This window comes from Theropithecus gelada, chromosome 9 (genome assembly GCF_003255815.1).
Source record: "Theropithecus gelada isolate Dixy chromosome 9, Tgel_1.0, whole genome shotgun sequence".
In the NCBI taxonomy this organism is placed as follows: domain Eukaryota; kingdom Metazoa; phylum Chordata; class Mammalia; order Primates; family Cercopithecidae; genus Theropithecus; species Theropithecus gelada.
The window spans coordinates 111,731,713-111,750,119 of NC_037677.1; the positions used below are offsets into that span (position 1 = coordinate 111,731,713).

Sequence of the window (18,407 nt, forward strand, 5' to 3'; positions counted from 1 at the left end):
CGGAGCGTGCTGAGGGCAAAACACACACACCACCCCTCCACCCCGGCCGAGAAAACAAAATACTGAAAAAAAAAAAAAAAAAAAAAAAAAAAAAAAAAAAAATCCAAAATAAGTGTCTTTTGAGATGCAGAGAAAAATACAGCCCTTTGAAATTTTCCAAAGTTGTAAATAAATCCTCCTTTTTGAAAATGGTTATGTCCCGTTCCTTTGCCTTAATGACTTTTAAATTTTCTTATCCTGCTATCTGTCTTACAGTTAGTTTAAGGTAATTATTTTCATTATTTTGTTTTCTCTTCCAGGTTAACAGAACCTTCTGGATATTTAACAGATGGCCCAATTAACTATAAATATAAAACTAAATGTACATGGCTCATTGAAGGCTAGTAAGTATATAGTCTGGGTCAAATTAATGTATTTTATTAAATGATAAAGGTGATCATATTAATGTCAAAGCATTAAAGCATAATTACTTTGTCATTTAGTTTATTTATTATTAAATAATATTTACAACTTCTAGACATCACATTTAATGTAAATTACACTACCTCTTCAGTTGTGACAATAGTTTAATTTTTATATATATTTTGTTTTTGAGTTATGCTGCTGTGGTATTAAATTCAGTAGGCATTTTTTGGGTTTATTTTGAACATCTTGTTATGAAATTTGAAGACTTCATAGAAATTATAAAAATATTTCATGCTGAGCTATGCTATTCATATAATTTAGCATTTTAGTTCTTTTTTTTTTTTTTTTTTTTTTTGAGACAGAGTCTTGCTCTGTCGCCCAGGCTGGAGTGCAGTGGCCGGATCTCAGCTCACTGCAAGCTCCGCCTCCCGGGTTTACGCCATTCTTCTGCCTCAGCCTCCCGAGTAGCTGGGACTACAGGCGCCCGCCACCTCGCCCGGCTAGTTTTTTGTATTATTTAGTAGAGACGGAGTTTCACCGTGTTAGCCAGGATGGTCTCGATCTCCTGACCTCGTGATCCGCCCCTCTCGGCCTCCCAAAGTGCTGGGATTACAGGCTTGAGCCACCGCGCCCGGCCGCATTTTAGTTCTAAGAGTATTTTTAAAAGAACATTTTGTAGAAGAGAGAGTTAATTATTCATTTAGAGGTATTTTCAGTAATTAGGGCTTGAAACAGAATCTATCTATTTCAGTGTATTGTGAGTGGAGCATAAAAGAATAGATATGAATTATTTTTGAACTGTTTTATAATTTCTAAAGAGTGTATTTGGAAAATTTTTTATTTAAATTTTTCTAACTTAAACGCTGTTCATTCTCTGCTGTGCACCTATAGTTAAATTTTATTTGTCAACATTATATCACATTGAGAATTTCTATTAAAATTTAAATAGTTTTTTAGTGCCTCCATTTAAGGGTTCTGTAAAAATAAGAATAGTGGCTTCTTGAGTGTTGATTTTTAAAAATCAACTTTATTTAAGTACCATTTGCATACAACAAAATGCACCCATTTTAAGTGTACAATTCCATAAGGTTTCAGTGATGTATACAGTTCTATGTAACCTCTACCTTAAATCAAGACATATAATTTTTTTTTTTTTTTGAGACAGAGTCTCACTCTGTTACCCAAGCTGGAGTGCAGTGTTGTGATCTCGGCTCACTGCAGCCTCTGCCTCCTGAGTTCAAACAGTTCTCCTGCCTCAGCCTCCCGAGTAGCTGGGACTTCTGGCGTGTGCTGCCATGCCCAGCTAATTTTTGTATTTTCAGTAGAGACAGGTTTACCATGTTGGCCAGGATGGTCTTGATCTCCTGACCTCGTGATCCGCCTGCCTTGGCCTCCCAAAGTGCTGGGATTACAGGCGAGAGCCACCACACTTGGCTGAACATTTTTTATTGACTATATTTTAAGAAAATAATGATACATACATATGTCCTGTTAATAGATTTTCTTTCAAAGTTACATTTTATTTGTACAAATTAGATATGATGGCTTATCAATCTTTCACCCTTATGATATAAGGATTTATAGCAAAATTATCTGTAAACAGATTTCTAATAAAATAGCATATCCAAAGTTTCTTCACTCTGTGCTTTGTATCTTATGTAATAAATATTATGTATTTATTCAGTCTGTGCTTTGTATATTTTAATTTTAAAAATATTTCATATTCATTTTCAGTCCAAATGCAGTGTTAAGATTAAGATTCAATCATTTTGCTACAGAATGTAGCTGGGATCATATGTATGTTTATGATGGAGATTCAATATATGCACCTTTAATAGCTGTACTTAGGTGAGTAATTATATTTAATCAGTTGCAGAAAAGTGACTATATAATTCCTTAACTTTAAATATATATTGGTATGTACTGCAAAATAAATTTAGTAAAGGTATTGATAGTTACATTTCACAGATGATTATAATACTTTGTTATTTGCTGTAACTGTCAATTTAGGTAATAATTATGTAAATATTGATATAACAGATAAGTACTATATTGGAAATATAGATTTCTTTCTAAATATTTTTTATTCTCATTGTACTTAGTTTATTCTTTTAAAGTGGATTGAATATGTTTTCAGAACTATCTATTTGGATATATTAGAGTGAGTTCTAGCTGACAAATGAATAGACAAGTTTTTTTTTTTTAAATAAGTTGTCTTTTTATTTTAGTGAAATGGTAAAATTTTAAATTCTGCATAAAACAGTTAAGTTATGCTTTGTGCAATGGTTAATAAAGATGGAGTTTCTACCAATTCTGAAAATATGAGAAATTTGTTTGCTTCAAAATATTTTATTGTTAGTAGTATGGTAGATTATTAATTTTAAAATTATAGCATTGTATCAATTTAAAAATCTTACATATGTTTACATTATTATAAAAAGTTTCATGAATAGGAGAAAATCTATTAGACACAGAAAAAATTATGAACATGTAGTATAGATTTTGTATACAATTTAACATGATGGTTAAGTTACTCATATTATTTACTTTTGCTATTTATACAATATCTCTTACATGTTCTGTCGTTGAAAATTGAAGTATGGATAAAAGCTTATTGGTCCCTTCAAAATTTTTTCTTTCCAATTTTTACTTTTCATGTGGCAAATGTTCTATTTCATTCCATTCTAATACATTTTATTTTGTTCTGTTTTATCAGGAATGTGAATTATTATTTTGGACAAAAATGTAAGAACTTGTATTTCCTTAGGGGCTTAGGTACTTATTCTGTGATATTGCTATTGCTTAAATTTTTGAGTTGTTTGAACATTAGAAAAGGGATAGCCATAAGCAGTCCTTCATCTAAGGACAATAGAGAGAAAATAGAGTGGAGCCTTGCAAATAATTAGGTTGTAAGACAATTTATTGTAACAATTAAATTTGATCCTGAGTTCATACATTTATTTTTAGCAATTTAAACATCACTTTCCTATCTTAACTCTATTTTTATGATACCGTTGGCTGACCATCATTTAGGTGTGTGCCTGTTCATTTGTTTATCTAGTAATTCTAATTACTTTGTATTAATACTCATCCATTAGCATTCTTACCAACACTTTCTTGTTACTAAAGGAAGATAATTAGCAGGTGGGATTTAGTATATGGCTGTGAAGATGGAATTAGTGATTTCTCATTAGCAAGTGTTCTTGTTAGCCCTCCTAAGGGAAATGGAAAACTCATGTTTATTGATATTGAATATCCACTTGATGTTAAGCACTAGGCTAGGCAGTGTAAATGTCATCTTATCTTCACAAAGATCTTGTTGGGGAAGTACTAAGTACTATTATCCCCATTTTACAGTTGAGAAAATTGACATTCAGAGAAGCTATTTGCTTCTAATAGATGGTAGAGCTAGGATTAGGACTTGAATTTCAATCTCCTGATTTAAAAGCGTATGCTGTTTGTACTTCATCTTGCTAAGAATTCAGAATCTAATATGTTTGAATTATTTCAATTGTATAAATATTTATTACTCAACACTTAATTCCAGAGACTGTCACAGGCTTAGAGTACATAGTAAGGAAGAAGGCATAGCTATTGCAGTGACTTTAGATACCAACTACCTGCAGCTGGGCTAGAACAGATTTCCTAGGTTAAGAGCACAGTCCTCTACAACAAGGGTCTCCTCTCCACCCCAGATCCCCTTACCAGTCCTTGGCCTGTTAGGAACAGGAATACACAGTAGGAAGTGAGTGGCGGGCAAGTGAGCAAAGCTTCATCTTTATTTACAGCTGCCCTCATTGCTTGCATTACTGCCTGAGCTCCGCCTCCTGTCAGATCAGCGGCGGCATCAGATTCTCATAGGAGTACAGGCCCTGTTGTGAACTGCGCATGTGAGGGATCTAGGTTGCTCATTCCTTGTGAGGATCTAATGCCTGATGATCTGTCACTGTCTCCCATCACCCCCAGATGGGATCATCTAGTTGGAGCAAATCAAGCTCAGGGCTTCCACTGATTCTACATTATGGTGGGTTGTATAATTATTTCGTTATATTTTACAATGTAATAATAATAGAAATAAAGTGCATAATAAATGTAATGTGCTTGAATCATCCCAAAATCATCCTCCCCCTGGTCTGTGGAAATTTTGTCTTCCATGAAACTGGTCCCTGGTTCCAAAAAGATTGGGGACTGCTGCTCTATAACACTGCTGTCATTTCAGACAATAGCTGCAAGCTTGGTGGTCCCTACCTACTCTGACCATCTGGCTACATATTTAGGGGTTCCTACTCTCTCCAAAAATTTTGATAATTCACTAGAATTATCATAGAACTCAGGAAAGTTCTACACTTATGACTATAGTTTTATCATAAAGGATAGAAATCAGAGCCAGCCAAATAAAGAGATGCATAGAGTGAGGTCTGGGAGGATCATAAATGCAAAACTTCTGGGTCCTCAGAATGTGTTAGCCACCCAGCACATCAACATGTATCACCAACAAGGAAGCTCATCTGAGCTTCAGGTGTCCAGAGTTTTATTGAAGTTTCATTATGTACCCATGAGTGATTGAATCATTGGCCATGAGACTGAACTCAAATCTCTAGCCCCTCCCATCCCCTTCTCTCTTGGGAAGTTAGGCTAATACCATATGGCGCCAACACTTCCATCACATGGTTAGTGTTTCTGGAGTGGCCATTCCCTATTCTCAATTATATCTTTAGCTTAAATTAATTAGGGGCCCAACATGAGTCACCTCATTAGCATAAATTTTCAGGGCTCACCGTGAATAGGAAGACACTCTTATCACTCAGGAAATTTCAAGAATTTAGAGGTTATATCCCAAGAACTGGGGACAAAAGCCAGCCAGTTCTTTAGTATGCAGTAGTCCTGCATTAGTGGGGGTATGTAAACAGATTTTTCACACAGCCTAGTTAATGTTACAGTCAGGTTATGAAAGAGTACTACATAATTTCAAAGTAAATAATCCTTCATGTTGACTTTCATCATAAGTAAAAGAATGAAGTAGGAGGGTCAAGTAGGACATTCTAGAGAGAGAAAAGCATATATACAAAGGTATAGACACATTAAAGAGCATTATATTTTAGTGCAATAGTAAAAAGTTTTGAGTAACTTTATTGTAGGAAATGTGAAGGATACGTAGGAGTCACATTCCTCCAAAACAGCAATCAGTGACATTTACTTAGTGCTCCTTTTGTGCCAGACAATGTGCAGGAGTTCTTTATAAGCATTAGTTTATTTAATCCTCAAAGTAACCTTTGGGTAGGTATTAATATTGCAATTTTACAAATGCAGAATTGAGACAGAATTGAGATTTTCTGTGAGTGGCCCAAAGGTTGCCTAGCTAGTAAGTCAGAAAATGAATCTAGGTTATGTAATTGTAGATCCTAATCCCTTAATCACTGTAATACTGCTTTCTTGTACACCATACTAAAGAAGTTGGACTTTTATTCTGTAGGCAAGACTTTTTAGAATGTGGAGAATGGATTGGAATGGAGAAGTGTTATTTTTTTTTACTGTGTGCCGGACAATTGTGTGTTGGATGTTGTGTTTGGAAAATCATATATAGTAATAATTTGAGACCTAGAAAGATTATATTCTTGCAGAGACTACCTGGGGACACTAGCAATCCATATTCAATTCAATCCAAACTCAGATATTGGGGTGATTCATAGCTCAGCTGCAGTGCAGTCCTTTGGAGGGCCCAACTTTAGGTAGTTTGCTTTTACTTCCAACCATTGAAATCTCAGTTCAACATGAAGGCTCTGGGTTTCACTTGTTGTTTCCCTTACTCTGTGAAATCCTTGAAATCCTTCAGTTTTTTTTTTAGCCCCTCAAGTCTTACCTCCAGCCTTGAAATCAGCAAATGCCAATAGGGTAAGTGGCCTCAATGCCTGGGTAGGCCTTCAAGCTGATTTTTTTGTTTTTATATAATTTGTCATTTTACTAGACTTCAGTTGGTCCAAATTTCCTGGTGTATTATACAATAAGTAGAAACTCTCTTTTATTTATTGTTTTTAAAATATTTGTAAAAAAAAAGCCAAACAGATCTATTCTTTTTTGTTTGTTTGTTTGTTTTTTTGAGATGGAGTCTTGCTTTTCACCAGGCTGGAGTGCAGTGGTGTGATCTTGGCTCACTGCAACCCCCTCCTCCCGGGTTCAAGCGATTCTCCTGCCCCAGCCTCCTGAGTAGCTGGGACTACAGGCGTGTGCCACTACGCCCACCTGATTTTTTTTGTATTTTTAGTAGAGATGGGGTTTCATTGTGTTGGCCAGGATGGTCTGGATCTCTTGACCTCATGATCCGCCCGCCACTGCACCCAGCCCAGACCTATTCTTTTTATCACTTTCAGAGAGCTCTCAGAGACTAGCTGTATCTATTATAAAGATCTATTATTTTTAGTAATACCTTTATATAATTTTATTACAATGAACAATATGTATGTATAATGAAGACTGGTGTCATAGGGTTTGTATTATTTTGAGAGTCTCATTTTAAAATCATTTGTTGCTTCACAAACATAACCTAGTAGATGTAATAATAATTACTAAAGCATTAAATCAAGAATTGGTTACTTTTTAACTTGTCTTTGAGAATGTATTTTCCAAATAAATTATTTGACTATAGTATTTCATTTATGTGTCAAATATGATTTGAATGGGGGAATTCAGTTCTTAGCGGTACCTAGACATCATTTTAACTCTTTCTAAAGGAATTCACTGTGTCGAGTTATGTAATTTGTTTGTTAGCAGCCTCTTTTCTTTCACCTATTGCATGTTTTCATAGATTTAGAGAGGTTAGAACATAAAACTAAATGAAGATAGGTAATTTTTCTCATGAACAAGTAGTCTTAAAACGAAGTACAAGTTACTAGTTTAAAACTATTTTGTACGTTTATATCTCCCCCACCCCAAATTTTTGTTTGTGTGCTTATGGGCTTATGTGAGCAATATTCGTTTTGGAATAGTAATATAATAGTAATACATTAATGCAATTTGCATAGGTATGCAAAATTAGAAAAACATAAAAGTATGTATTTTTAAATTTTTAAAAATACTTAATTTTAAATCACCTAGATAAATGTATTGGAAATGTACAGCTATAATTAGAATGTAATTGTAATTGCTTACCTGATGTAGAGTGTCTTCAGCTTCATCAGATTTTTAAACCAATCAGAATAAGTAAAGGTACAGGGTCACTTATTAGAGTAGCAAGGTGACTTTAAGTGAAGTTTTATATGAATTAAGGGAAAGAGCACCCTGTAGTATTATGACAGGATGGATAGCAGGACAAAAAGGAGAAATGAGACATTGCCTTACAAATAATGATAAGAAAAAAAATGGGGTACAGTGGCATGAGAGTAGATTTTATTGTATCGGCAGCAGTAGTAGAACTAATTTAGTGAGAAATGGAGAGGAACTTCTTTCAGATTTATTCTGCTTTTAGTTGCCCATTCTGATGTACAAGCATTTCTGATCCTGGTAAGAATATTTCTGAGTAAATTTTATGTGCTTAACAGTCTTATGTATATCTACACATACAATACTCAGTTTTGTTCTCTTTTAGTGGTTTGATAGTCCCTGAAATAAGGGGCAATGAAACTGTGCCTGAAGTTGTTACTACATCTGGCTATGCACTGTTACATTTTTTTAGCGATGCTGCATATAATCTAACTGGTTTCAACATTTTCTATTCGTAAGTATTTTTTTAAAATTCCATGTTTTAATGATTCTTGTAATTTAATGTAAAAGAGGTTTTTTTGGTTTATTTTTGTTAATGTCTTATATACCAGAAGCAGACTACTGTGTAAAATTTCAAATTAGTATGTAGGATCCCTTCTTAAGTGACATAAAATCTTAATAGTATGCCACAAAATGTGATCTAAGCCTATCAGTTTGGTTGAAAATTAATTATGAAATTTACAATTGTTTGTTGGCAAGTGATTAGGTGAACAAATACTAGTGTAACTTTACTGGTAGCAACAGATGTGTGAGACTGCACAGAGCTGTGAACTGCCTTTCAGTGCTTTAAGGCATATCACTTGTAATTTGAAGAGGATTATGGGAGCTAAGTTTTTGTAGTCTCTATTGCAGAGACTGTACTGAATGCTGTACATACATTATGTCATTTAATTACCTTCAGTTCTGTCAGGTTGGGTATATTTCCCATTTACACTTGAGGAAATTGTGGCTTAAGAGATACGTGGCTGTATACCACTATCTCCTCTAAAATAAGAAAAGTAATATTCATTGTGAATCTATTATATGCCTGACACTTTATAAACATTTTTATATCTAGAAGATTGAGGGTAAAGTAATGAGAGATGCTTTCAGATGCTTTCACAGGAATGGCTAGAGAGGAAGTCTATATATTATTTTTTTTCTTCAGAATGTAAAAATTGATAACCAGAGAATTTTTCACCAGAAATATTCTAAGTATCTTTGAATTAACAATTTATTATGGAATTATTTATCCTACAATGTATCCAAGTATGTATGCAAGGAATAACAAATATATAGTAGAATATAATCAGTTAAAGAGTCTTAAAACTAAATATGATAAACATCCCTTTCCTTCCGTGAGAGTGTACAGGTGATAGCATGCTCTTTAAATATTATACAGCCAAGTTATGTCTTGACTTCTCATATAGTTTTGAATATTCATGAATTTAATTTTTTTAATGTAAAATATACATTCAAAATATTTGAGTACTTAAGTCTTTACAAAACATTTTGCTTGGAACTGTACAGATCCTGCAGATGTTGAGCATGTAGTCATTAGACATTTGGAGTCTTGGTATCAAAGTAAATCTGTTGAATAAACTAAGACCAACTGCAAATAAATACTAACAATTTCATAAGAGTAAGAGGATAAAGAGTAAAGAATTACATTGTGAAATTATGTTACATTTATAAGCACATAGGACACAGTATAAAAATTATAAAGTTTATGATGTATCAACCAAAATTCTTTTTCAGTTTTAATACATATGAATTATATTTTACAGAATCAATTCTTGTCCTAACAATTGCTCTGGTCATGGGAAGTGCACAACTAGTATCTCTGTTCCAAGTCAAGTATATTGTGAATGTGATAAATACTGGAAGGGTGAAGCTTGTGATATTCCTTACTGTAAAGCCAATTGCGGTAGTCCAGATCATGGTTACTGTGACCTAACGGGAGAAAAATTATGTGTCTGCAATGATAGTTGGCAAGGTAAGCACGTGTGGTGTGATGGCTTTTGAAACATTGATTCATATGTGTAATAGATTAATACAAATTCCACATTTATTTGTTTCGTTATAGTTTGCACACCCAAACCTCATGTATTTACTTTTATTTTTAGAATGTTCAGATTAATAATCAACTTCTTAATTTTTTTGTCACAAATAGAATTAATTGGCAGAGATTTTGTCTCCATACTACTTTGAAGACTAAACGAAGTGATATATGAAACTGAATTGTTAGGTGTGTGATCATTATGGTCTTCTGTAATTTGTTGTCGACTCTCCCCAAATTTGGTGACTTCACTGAATTTAATGTGGTGCATTCAAATTTGATTTATAAGGGTAATATAAATAGTATATTACAAAAATAAATGCCCATCTTACAAGGTACTGCAGTATATGAAACTTATTTCTTAGGAAAGGCTGACATCTTGTGGCTATTTTAAAAAGAACTGGAATATTTTTAAAAGTATTTTAGCTGCCTATTGCAAAAGTCAGATTCCTAGGAAAGAATATCTAAGTAACTTTTATAAATATCTATCATCAAAGATTAAGTTTACACTATACTGAAGAATGTTGGCTTACTTGTTTATCTGGATATAAAATAATAAATATTGTCATTATGAAATTAAGAGAGATACTTAGTTATACATACACCTACCCACCTAGAGTTTACTTTTTGCTAGTTGCATTTACATATGAAGAGCTTCCTTTGTGCCAACATATTAATCCTGTTGAAATAGGGAAATTAGACTCAATAATTACATAACCTGAAGTACTTGATTATGTGTTACTATAATACAGTGTAATAAATAGTAGCAATAGTTCCCAAGTTAAAAACCAAAGACAACATACTCTTCATGTAGTTGTATTCATTATTGCTGAGATGATGTTTTCAAAAAAGTGTTGTTGAGTATGTTCAGTACTTACTTAGAGGAATTATTTTAGGCTTTGTATAAATTATGCCTGTCTTAAGCTCATGTTAGCTCATAAAAAATATTAGGTATGTCAACTGCACAAAAGATCCATGATTTCTTATTAAATCAAATTTGGTTACCAATTACAATTATGACAGATACAAATTTCTAAATGTTCTATAATTACAGGGACATGTATTTTAAGTGACTCTTTTAATCGTTTGTGACTTTTCTTCCCCCCAAAAGTGCCTTGAGTTGTAATTTTATTTTCATTTCTGACGTGAAGCTAAAATAACTGTCTTTTCTATAGAGACAATGGTCTATCCGTATTATATTTAATTTAAGGCCTGATAAATAGAAATATAGCTCATACACACAGTATTTTCCAAACTGGTCTTCAATTGCCATTCGTCTGCACCTCATTTCAGCAGTCTTAAAAGCAAATGAGTGATACATTTGTATAACATTCTCTGAACAGTTCTGTCCCCTTTTCTGTTTTTTATTTACTTTCATTAGTCCTTCTTTGAAATGCTTTATTTTGTGAGTCTTGTAATATAGATCTGATTCAAAGCGTTATGAGTTTTTTCTGGCCTTTGATTTTTGGCCTTTTCATATCCTATTATTCTCATCAGTAATGTCCCAAATCATAAGAATTCCTGAATCTAATATATCTATAAGCAAATGGAAATGGGGAAGCAAATACTGGGTATGTTCACTTTAAAAGCAAAGTTATAATAGCAATAATCTAAGAAATGCATCTCTATGTATGTGTATGTGTGAGTGTGTATGCATATATACACATTTATTTATAAATACATATACATTTTTTATGGAGAATAGTGTGAAAGTCCTTTGTAAATTATAAAATGCAGAAATAAGACCAATTTTTATACCATTTTCTTAATAATTAAGGAAATGATTTCTCCATTTATATGTTTGAAGGTAGAGGGCTGGTAAATGAGATAGTATGGTGTTTTCGAAATAAATTATGTGCAGACTGGTTACTTTGTGCCTCAAACCTGATCCTGATTCTGTATTTAAGGAAGCATAGCTCCAAAGTAGGTAGGATTGTGAGCAAAATCATTCAGGGGAAAATGATGTTTTTATTTCAGATATATAGAATGGGAAGGAATCAGTGAGGTAAGAAGAGATAGATTTGCTTCTAGGACAAATGGGGAATGATCAAAGAATGAGAGACATTTGAAAATGCGCACTACTGAGGCGATCTTTATGAGGTTCAAAATCGGGTAGTTTTATACAAGGTGTTATTTGGAACTGGATTCTTTAGGTTAGAGTAACAGATTGTTGTTATCTCCATTATATTTTATCCCTTGTTGTTGCTTGACTTATTCTGTTTGCCTCTATGCTAATGTATATTTTTAAAAAATGAGTTACCCTTTAGAAACTTGGGTTTTATTAAGATAACACAGAGGAAAAACTTAGCTTTATATTAAGTCTGGAGTTCCTTCCTAACATTTCTCTTTTGCTTAACCTACCTGGTCTCTGTGTGTCATTTTTTTCTTTGGTTTTTCTTTTTCTTTGAGATAGGATCTCACTCTGTGGCTCAGGCTAGAGTGCAGTGGCATGATCACAGCTCTTTGCAGCCTTGACTTTCCATGCTGAAATGATCCTCTCAACTCAGCCTCCTGAGTAGCTGGCACCACAAGTTGCACACCACCATTCCCAGCTAATTAAAATTTTTTTTCGTAGAGATGAGGTCTTTCTGTGTTGCTCAGGCTGGTCTCAAACTCCTGGGCTCCAGTGATCCTCCCACCTTGGCCTTTAGAGTAGCTGGGACTACTCGAGGGCACACAAGTTTGTTATATAATATTTAATTTTGTCATAATGTATAGTTGTCAGAGATAATGATATATACATATTAAATATATGACTAAAAGTACAGGGACCTGTGTAGACTCATCTGCTTCTATGATAGTAAAATAGAAAAAATAGACTTCATTTTTAAGAGTAGTTTTATGTTCACAGGAAGATTGAGCAGAAGCTACAGAAAATTCCCATTTACCTCCTGCCCCAATGCATACACAGCCTCTCTCATTATCACTATCTCCCCCAGAGTGTATATTTGTTACAGTTCATGAGCTCACATTGACAAATCATTATTAACCAAAGTCATAGTTTACATTAGGGTTCACTGTCAGTGTTGGACGTTCTGTGGGTTTGGACAAATGTATCATTACATGCATCCACCATTATAGTATCAACAGAATAGTTTTTTTAACCTACAAATCCCCTATGCTCTGCCTATTCATTCTTTCCTCCCCCTACCCCTGCCAACCACTGATCTTTTTACTGTCTCCATAGTATTGCCTTTTCCCAAATATCATATAGTTGTAATCATATAGTATGTAGCTTTTTATGATTGGTCTTTTTGACTTGACAGGATACATTTAACTTTCCTCCATGTCTTTTTATGGCTTGATAGCTAATTCCTTTTCAGCACTGAATAATATTCCATTGTATGGATGTACCAGTGTATCCATTCACCTACTGAAGGACATCTTGGTTGCTTCTGTAAAATTTGTTTAAATTTTAATAAGTCACCTGAGGGAAAAAGGCAACTTTGAAAAGCACTGATCTCTTAAAATGGCTTCCAAACATTGGGATAGATGATCAATTTTTATAAGACATCAAAAGCAACATATAACAAATTGAATTCATGTTCATGTGTAAAGAATACAATAGAACAATAATTTTCAAAGTAGATTCCAAGGTATGATGTTCCTCCCACCAACTCCCGTCCGAGTAGTTGTGTGTTTCTCTGTTTTATATAACTTTAAAAAAATCTGAGGAGGCTGAGGCAGGAGAATCACTTGAACCTGGGAGGTGGAGGTTGTGATGAACCAAGATTGCGCCATTGCACTCCAGCCTGGGCAACAAGTTCCTCCTCATCTCCATCTGAGACCACCTCAGCCTGGATTTCATTGTCCATATCATTATCAGCATTTTTGTCAGTCATTCAACAAGTCTCTAGGGGGTCCACACTTTCCCACATTTTTCTGTCTTCTTCTGAGCCCTTCAAACTGTTCCAACCTCTGCCTGTTTACCCAGTTCCAAAGTCACTTCTACATTTTTGGGTATCTTTTCAGCAGCGCCCCACTCTACTAGTACCAATTTACTGTATTAGTCTGTTTTCACACTGCTGATGAAGACATACCAGAGACCAGGCAATTTACAAAACAAAGAGATTTAATGGATTTACAGTTCCACATGGTTGCAGAGGCCTCACAATCATGGCAGAAGGTGGAAGGCATGTGTCACATGGTGGTAGACAAGATAAAAGAGATTGTGGAGGGAAACTCCCTGTTTTAAAACCATCAGATCTTGTGAGACTTACTTGCTATCACGAGAACAGCACAGGAAAGACCTGCCCCCATGTTTCAGTTACCTCCTGCCGGGTCCCTTCCATAACACGTGGGAATTCAAGATGAGATTTGGGTGAGGACACAACCAAACCATATCAGTTACTACGTTTAGATTGGATAAAATCTGTATGCAAATATTAGATCATTCAGATATTTTCCTGTGGCTGATAAATGACATAAACTATAATAAGTAGCACTGGCCCATTCATCTCTAGAATGTTCATTAGAGAGAAATAGGCTTTCACCTTATTTCAACAACTTAGTTTTGCTTCTCTCAACCTGTTCTCTAAATAATACAAAAGGATATTGAGTAGCTCACAGGAGAAATGAGAAGACTGGATAAACTATTGTTGGAAAGAGGCCAGATACAAAGAAAGGCTAGGCCTACAGTAAAGATGAAGCCAAAGGAAAGTTTGAGTAGGACATTCCTGTCATTGCCACAGGATCCTGGGTTACTACCAGTGGCACCGTTAAAGTAGGTACTGCATGCTACAGGAATGGAGAGAAAGAATTGTAAATTGTCTTTACACCTTTGCATCACTTATTAAGACTGAGTCCTGCTTAATAGTATCTGCTTGGCTAAACCTAGGTCTTGTCCATACCATGGGTACCTAGAGATGTGAAATAGGGAATTTAACTTTTCTGTTATCTGTAGTGAAAGAGGTTCTCTTTCTGAACAAAATTCACACAATAAAGGATCCTCCCAAACATAGGAAAGGGGATTCAAATGATTGAGATTCCCAAACAAAAAATTCAAATGATACATTTTTAACTCCAGATTGTTACCATAATTAACAAGGAATGGGCCAATTTGTTCTCTCATGTCTACTCAGAGGAACTTTGCAGTGTGGACTAGATGTAGGGGTAGACAGGTTAAGCAACAAACCAGCTTAATTTTTTCAGCATACAATTTTTTCTTAATGTATTACAACAGATTTTTTTCCCCTGTTCTACAGAGAACAGTGAAAAATAGGTCACCATCATTTATATATAAGACAGTTGCTTAACTATTATCAAATTGTTCCTGTTCCTTTTCTATTCCAGAATGTCCTGCTCAATCCTATTGCTCGATTCTTTTAAATGTCTTCAGGACATTTTTATGTTTTTAGTATTCCTTTTTAATTCAATTCAGGTACGGTTCTCATATAAGGATTGAAGTTGACTGTTTTAAACTCTTAAATTATTGATTGAAATATAGGATCTGGAAATGTAAATCATGTAATTTAATAGTTTTGTTGCATAGTGCCTCTGATCTTTATTTAAAGTCACACTTTATTGTAACTTACTCCAGTTTCTCAGATGCTCTTTGTCCCTCACTATCTGAAGACCTTTCTTAATTCCAAAGTTCTTCCTAGAAAACCCTTACCCCATTTATATTCTAAGTCCAGGTCAGATCCCCCTGTAATATGCTGTCATAGGACCCTATCTTTTAAATTTATAGCATTTATCACAGTTTATAATTATATGCTTGTGTGATTCTTTGATTATCTTTCCCAGTGGAATATAAACTCCAAGAAGTTAAGAATGATTATGTTTTGATCATCCTCGCATTTCCAGAACCTAATATAGTGCATGGCATGTACTAGCCACTGGAATTTGTTTGTTGTTGAATGAATGAATTAGAAATGTATTAGTTTACTAGTGTAGTGATATGTAGACATTCAATTAGAGATATTTTATAAGATTATTTCTCTAATAAATTATGTTATTTGCTTCCTGTATAATTACTTCCAAACATTGAAGGAAGCTATTGAATTTGAACATTTAAAATGTTACTTTATCAAGCATTAGTTCTTGGAATCTTGGTCTTATTTTGTTTCAATCTTTTGGCTTTAGATTTTAACATTTGCCATTGGGTGGCAGTATTGACTACCAGAAAACGCACTTAAACTCTGGCATTCAAATTGTAAAAACTTGGTAGTTTTGTTTGACTTAGAAAAATGTAAAATCTTTCAACTCAAATTTATGAATATTTTATCTGAGGTATTTTATCTTGGTTAGTCATATAACATATAAGGACATATTTAGTTATTTTAGGATAGTATGTAAGTACACATGAGATTATAGGTTGCCTTGAAATTCACAAAGTAGCTTACATTTTCCTTTAGAAATAGAATAATAATGAACACGGTCAATCTATTTCTTCTCTTTTAACTTTGAGGAGGGAGAAGTGACAGGTAATGCATTTAATTCCAATAAATTCTTCCCACTTAACAAAAACAGCAGATCTGACTTTTTTGTGAGAGCTAATTAAATTTTTACTCTTAACCTACTAAGAAAGTTGACTGTTTAAAAATAAAAGTAGCATTAAAATGTGTATATGACAGCCCTCTTTCATGAATTCATTTATTTATTTTTTTCATTTATTAATGTAAAAAAATTTTTTTTGAGCTCTATTAAGTGCTAGGCACTGCTCTAGGTCCTTGGGATACATCATGGAACAAAGAAGACAAAGATCCTTGTGGAACTTACATTCAAGCTAGGAGAGACAGACCCTAAATAATAAATATAAATTATATAGTATGTTAGATGGTGATAAGTACAATGGAAAATTAAAGTTGAACAGAGAAAGAGGAATAGAAAGATCTGGGGGTTACATTTAAAATGTGATGATATGCTTAGGTTTTATTGAAAAGATGACATGTGAGAAAAGACTTCAAGCAAGTGAGAGAGTTCAACCATATAGATATCAAGGGGAAGAACATTCTAGGCAGAGAGAACTGTCAGTTCAAAGACCCTAAGGTAGGAGCAAGCCAGGTGTGCATGAGGACCAGTATAAAGGCCATTGTGGCTAGAATTGAATTACTGATGGGGAGATTAGTCAGATATGAACTCAGAGAAGTTACACAACAAGGGAGATGGTTGGGGATGTGGAATTAAGGGGTTGCCGGAGGGGATGGAGATCAGTGAAGGATGGAGCTATATCAGCTAAATATTCTTAGCTTTGTAGACCATTGTAAGGATTTTGACTCTTACCCTAAGTGAAATGAGGGAGCCATTGAAGGATTTTGAGCAGAAGATTAATATTATATGGCTTAGTTTTATAAAGCTCCTATTTCTACCAGAGAATAGACTGTAGTAGCAGTGTACCAGTTCGGAGGCTACTGCTATAATCTAGGTGAGAGATGATGATGATGGTAGCTTAGACAAGTTGATAGCTGTGGAGGTGGTGACAATTGCTTGAATACTGAATGTGATTTTAAATGAAGGATTAATAGGATTTGCTGATGGTCTGGATGTGGGGGGTGAGGGAAAGAGGAGTCAAAGATGACTAAGGTTTTTTGGTTTGAGCAGATGGAAAGACAGAGTTGTCATGAACTAATATGAGGAAGATTTTAGGAAGAATATTTGGTTATGGTATGCCAAGTTAGAGATGTCTTTGAGATATCAGAAAGGAGATAGTGAGGAGGCAGTTGGATATATGGATCTGGAAGTTGATGGAGAGAGATCTGTACTGTAGATATAAATTTGGAGGTTAGTTGGCTTAAATATTAAGTTGGAAACCATTGAGGAAATCGGATGAGATTACCAGGGAAGTTAGCATAGAGATAGAGAATAGAACCAATGACTGAACTATGGGTCACAACAAAATTCAGAGTATTCTGTGCTAGGCATATAAATTCCTTTCTTAGATAAGTTTGCCTTAGGTTGAACTATTTATAGCCACTTATTTTGTTGCCTCTGACTTTATAAGATTTTGTTGCCTCTGACTGTGTAGGACAATGTAAAATGAGCAAATCCTCCTCTCAATATAGCTCATTCTACGTTTGTCGTTTTCAGCCGATCAGAACCAAGGTCTTAAATCTTTCTTGCAGTTGCTTTTTAAATGCTGTGTATTGCCCTGTCCATATTCTTAACATGGTTTATCAATTTTCTTCAAAGCATAATGTCTTAGCTCAGGCTGTTATAACAAAATACCACAGATTAGGTCACTTAAACAATTGGCATTTATTTCTCACAGTTCTGGAGACCGGAAGTCCAATACCAGGGTGCCATCATGGTGAGGGCCATCTTCCTGGCCCTCTCTCTCTGCCACGTAAAGATAGAACAAGATGACTGCCTTTTTGTTCTATCCTTATATGGCAGAGAGAAGGGGAGGAGGAGAGAGCAAGAGCAAGAGAGAGCCAGGGAGAGAGAGAGCACACTCGAGAGTGCGAACATGTGAGAGCTGGAGTGAGCAGGCTCTCTGGTCTCTCTTCTTAAGGCAATGATCTCACCATGAGGATCCTACCCTGATAATCCTACCCTTATCTAAATCTAATTACCTGTCCACAGCCCCACCTACTAATACTATCACATTGGGAGTTAGTGTTTCAACATACAAATTTTGAAGGGACACAAGCATTCAGTCCATAACATGAGAAATCTTTTTTTTTTTTTTTCCTTTGAGACAGAGTCTTGCAATGCTGCCTGGGCTGGAGTGCAGTGGCGCTGTCTCTGCTCACTGCAACTTCCACCT

General features: G+C 34.6%; 1 protein-coding gene across 1 annotated transcript in view; it reads left to right on the top strand.

Annotated features, from left to right (window-relative positions):
• The window catches only part of ATRNL1 (attractin like 1), an 831,601-nt gene that overhangs the window by 26,663 nt on the left and 786,531 nt on the right, over positions 1–18,407 (top strand). The window contains exons 2-5 of the mRNA XM_025396530.1: positions 300–383; positions 2,140–2,253; positions 7,988–8,116; positions 9,429–9,637. Coding sequence (XP_025252315.1) covers positions 300–383; positions 2,140–2,253; positions 7,988–8,116; positions 9,429–9,637 — 536 coding nt within the window. The remainder of the gene's footprint in view (positions 1–299; positions 384–2,139; positions 2,254–7,987; positions 8,117–9,428; positions 9,638–18,407) is intronic.